Raw genomic sequence first — 4,567 nt, 5'->3', positions numbered from 1 at the left:
ATGAGCCCAGCAGACCCCAGCTCTTTGGGGTCCCCGGGGGTCCCCTCGGCAGCAGAAGGAGCCTGACGGGCTGCCTGGGCTTTCCTTAACCCTAAAGCAAGGGGCCGGTGGCAGCGTCTCTCCCTGGGGATGCTCCGTCCTCCCTCGGCGCGTTTTAAGATGTTCCCCCCCCCTCTCCCCTGGGCTCCCTTTTCCCCGTTGCTTTCTCACAACCCCCTCCCGAAGGCGTCCCAAATTTCGGCCGCGGCTGAGGAAACCCCGATGACTCGGCAAAGGCGTAAATGTGATTTATTTTGGGTGTCACCGCGTTTGATTTCCCCGCGCTGACCCCTTTTCATTCACGAACCTCCCCACCCCCCCCCTCGCCCCCTCCCCGATGTACGAGTTTTGTATTTAAAATTATATGTCGAGAGAAGGGTTTTAAAGGGATCCCCGAGCCGGGAGAGCAGCACGAGCGGCCCTGGAAGGGGATCACGGATTTATAAAGACCGAGGGAGTTCTGGTTTGTACGGCTGGAAAAGAGGGGAGGAAAAAAAAGCAAGGCCTCTTCCAGGCCCATCTCTTTCCTCTCGTTCTTCTCTAACGTTTTATTTTTTGACTAAAATACCGGTTCTCATCACTCTCCCAGAGCGGATTTTTAGCGTTTACTCAAAATCCTCCTTTTCGCCTTATTATTATTATACATATATATATATATATTTTGTAATCCAGGACGTTTCAAAGCCCAGAAATTGCGATGTGGCCCGGCTGGATTCTCTGCTGCAGGAGAAAGGGAGAAGGAGGAGGAGGAGGAGGAGGAGGAGGAGGAGGAGGAGGAGGAGGAGTGAGATGAAGGCCGGGATGTGGGAGAAAGGGAATGGCCGCGGAATGTGCGTGGGCTCCGCGCTGCCTTTGTGTCGCTTCCCATCCCTTCATCCAGAGATTTCCTTAGGGGGAGGGATTTTTTTTTTTATTATTTTTTTTTTCGATCTCAAAAATAGAAACGCGAACGTTAAAATCAGACAGAAACGTCCTGCTTCCATTCAGTAGAAATTAAAAAGGAAATAAACAATAAAAACGAAGCTCGAGGAAAAAGCGAACAGAGCCAAAGGCAGAGAATGTTTCTGACTCCCGGAGCCTCTTGCAGTGTTAGTTGGGAGCAATTTCTTTTGTTTCCTCTCAATGCACACGAGGAGATTATTAGAACCTCATTACTGCGAAGCAGGAAAGAGGAAGGCCAATGATTTAGGGGAGAAAAAATAGCACATTTTCGAACGAAATGGGTAGCAACACACGATTCTTGGTTTTATAAAGACATTTATTTACTCTATGAAAATAATATACAATAAATAATTTGCCCTTTGCTATTAAAGGATTTGAATAAATAGTCTACGTCTAAAACTTAAAAATAGGAAGGAAAATTCCCCTGATTTTTTCATTTAATTTTAGTTCCGTTAAGAAATCTAAAAGTCTCGTTCTGATTCCTGAGAAAGTCGCTTGAAGGATTTACAAATATTTCTCTCTCGAGGGCTGACATCTCTGATGTGCGTGAGAAACCACCGGCTGCTTTCCTTCAAATAAATAAAGTGAAAATAAAACTATCCTTAAATACCTGCGTTTAGCAAAACTCGGGCTGTTCTTTCCCGCGAGCCTTCTGGAATAAATATCGGGGGGGGGGGGGGAGGCGATTTGGAAGTGAGGAGTTTTAAAAAAAGCAAGTGTTTGGGGGCCGGGAGGGGCCGATCGAATGAGAAATGGCTCGAGGTTTGTTTTTGGGGGTGCCCCCCCTTCTCTCAGAGGCGAGGGGGGGGTCTGGCAGTGGCTCAGTTTGGGGTTGGTGCCCCTGGAAGGGGGAGAAACGTCCAGAAACGAGGTGTGAGGGGGGGGAGAGAGAGAAGGGAGGCCCGCTACTGGAAATTTAAATGTTGCAGATCTATGGTACAAAGTGCGCTCGTAAAAAAGTCCAGGTCTTCCTCGGAGAAGTGGACGGGGCTCTCCAGGGAGCCGTGGAGGGTCGGGGAAAGCCCCTCGGCGAGCTGCAGGCACGACTCTGCCGAGAAGATGCTCAGCTCGGGCAGCAAAGGCGACTCGCGGCTCCCGGGGCAGGCGCTGGGCTCGCCCGCGGCCACCGGCTCCGAGCTCCCGGGGGGCCCTCGGGGCTCCGGGAGCGGCCCCAGGCCGGGAGGGCTCCCCTCCGCCTCCTCGGCGGGGTCGCTGCCCTCGTCCAGGCCGGGGTAGGCGAGGTCCCCGTCGGGGGGTTCTTTGTACTGAGTCTGCCTCTTGTGCTTCATCCGCCGGTTCTGGAACCAGACCTTGACTTGGCGCTCGGTGAGGTCGAGCAGAGCCGCGATCTCCACCCGCCGGGGCCTGCAGAGGTATTTGTTGAAGTGGAACTCCTTCTCCAGCTCCAGCAGCTGCGTGTTGGTGTAAGCGGTGCGGAGCCTCCTGGAGCCGCCGCCGTCTCCGAGCCCCTGCGTGTCTTAAACACACACAAAAAGCGCCCGTGGCGAGGAGCTGGGGGGGCGAGCGGAGGGGCTGGAGCCGTCCCCTCCCTGCCCGGCACTACCGAGCACGGGGTGGGTGCGGGGGAAGCCGCTACGTGAGGAAATAAATGTTTAATTAAACTCTTCCCGCCGCGGAAGAGGATTGGAAATCCCCCCCCCCCCCAACCCGCTCCCTTCGCCTCGACGAGGAGAAGGGATTTTATTCCCTGGCCTCTCCCTTCAGGGACCTTCCTCCCTCGCCGATAAGTGGAATTTCCAACCATTCCTTCCTTTTTTTTTAACCATTCCTTCCTTTCTTTTTCCTTTTTTTTTTTTTTTGTTCCCCCCCTTTCCCTGCAGTTCGGGACGGACGCTTTGATTTCATTATTCCTGTTTTATCCGGCCAATGAGCTCCGGTGTCCGCCCTTCTCCTGCCCGAGCGTTCACCTGAACGCTGCTGCTAAAACACCGAAACGGTGAATTGTGTCTCAAACACTTCATCCCGAGGGAAAGGGGGTCCCTGGCCGGGGTCACCGAGCTCCCTGGCCCAGGAGCGCCGAGGAGAGAAGCTGCTCCTTTACTGGGGAGCTCGGGGAGAATTTGGGGGTGTATTCAATTATTTCATTTCGCAGTTAACCCTGACAGCCCGTGCCTCGCTTTTTCCCCTCCCCATCGTGCCGGTAGCAACCCCCGCGTTACCCACACGTCTTTCTTCCCCCCCCTTCGCACTTCTTTAAGGTTTTGTTTCTCTTCTTTTTCCTTTTTTTTTTTCTTTTTTTTTTTTTTCTTTTTTTTTTCCCGTAGCCTGTAAAAAACCGCGGGGGTAGGAGAGAAAGCCAAGCCAGAAAGGAGCTGCGGTTCGGCCGCGAAATCCCCTCTCTGGAGCGCGGCTCCCCCGGCCCCCTCTCTGTCCCTCTCGGCTTGAACTTACAGCAATTTGCCCTTTTATTTGCGGGGGGGGAGGAGGCAGGAGAACCCCCCCCCGGGTACCCCGCTCGGGGGTTTTATTGCGTGACACAGTTTCGGGGGAGGTGCGGGGCAAAGCCTGTCTGGGAGGGGGGTCGGGGTAGGTTTTTTTTTTTTTTGGGGGGGGGGGGGGGGGGGGGGGGTTTTTTTTTTTTTTTTTCGGATCCTCTCGGGTTTCGGCAAATCCCCCCTCACCCCCTCGTTATACGAACCTGCAGGGGATCCTGCGGCAGGGACCGGCAGCGAGGAAGATGACGGGGGGGAAGAAGAGGAAGAAGAGGCTGGAGCCTGGGTGGTTTTCTTGGACGATTTCTTCTCCTTCATCCAAGGGAATTCCGCTGCCAAGGGGCCGGGCTGTGCCGGAGCCGGGGGCTGGAGCAGGCCATGAGATGCTCTTTTTTGGCTCCTCGGTCTCGCCTGGCTGCTGGAACAAGGATTCAGGCTGAGGACGGCTTGCTCAAAAGGAGGAGGAATTAATGTCGAGTCCTTGATTGATGAAGTTTGAAATGTCTCCAGGACAGCGGGAAGAGACGTCAGGCACTCTGCGAGCGAAGGCTGGCTATTTATAAACCCGATCTCCCTCTCAAATTCAAAATTCATGGCTTTTCCAGGGCCCAGGGTTTCAAAAGCGGGAAGGGGGGGAGGAGAGGGAGGAGGAGGAGGGGGAGAGGGAGAGAAAACCGAGGGCCTGGGTTTTTTATGGCGGGGCTGATGGTGGTTCTCGGGCTTTTTATAATTGTTATATTGCTGATAATACGGGCGGAGGGGGAACCTTCTCTGCTAAACTCGAGACTGGGGCGAAAATTGCAGCCAATTCCTGGTCACGTGGCGAGCCCCGGCCAATGGCGGGCGGGGCCCGGTGGCAACCAGAGAGTGTTATTTTCTTTAATTGATTTGAAAAAGGGAGAAAAAAGGCGAGAGAAGAACCCCCCGAAAAGCCACGACCGCGCACCAGCACCCCGGTGCTGCCAGGCTGCCTTGGGTGGCCACTGTCTGCCCTGCCTGTGCTGCCTGTGCTGCCTTCCCTGCCTGTCTTTCCTGCCCTGCTTCCCCTGCCTTCCCTGCCTGTGCTGCCTGCGCTGCCTGCACTGCCTGCTGCCTTCCCTGCTTGTGCTTCCCACCCTGCCTGTCTTGTCTGT

At 54.5% G+C, this 4,567-nt stretch overlaps 1 protein-coding gene across 1 annotated transcript; it reads right to left on the bottom strand.

Moving 5' to 3' along the window:
* Window positions 1-1,409: 1,409 nt before the first annotated feature.
* Window positions 1,410-4,219, bottom strand: HOXB2 (homeobox B2). The gene is made up of 2 exons (XM_027668962.1): window positions 3,641-4,219; window positions 1,410-2,458 (listed from the first exon to the last, which is right to left on the bottom strand). The coding sequence occupies exons 1-2, from the start codon at window positions 4,026-4,028 to the stop codon at window positions 1,887-1,889; spliced, it is 960 nt and encodes a 319-aa protein (XP_027524763.1). The 5' UTR covers window positions 4,029-4,219; the 3' UTR covers window positions 1,410-1,886.
* Between the last annotated feature and the right edge of the window lie 348 nt (window positions 4,220-4,567).

Source organism: Corapipo altera, unplaced genomic scaffold, assembly GCF_003945725.1.
Source record: "Corapipo altera isolate COAL_440 unplaced genomic scaffold, ASM394572v1 134, whole genome shotgun sequence".
Lineage (NCBI taxonomy): Eukaryota > Metazoa > Chordata > Aves > Passeriformes > Pipridae > Corapipo > Corapipo altera.
This window is presented reverse-complemented; position numbering and strand designations above follow the sequence as displayed.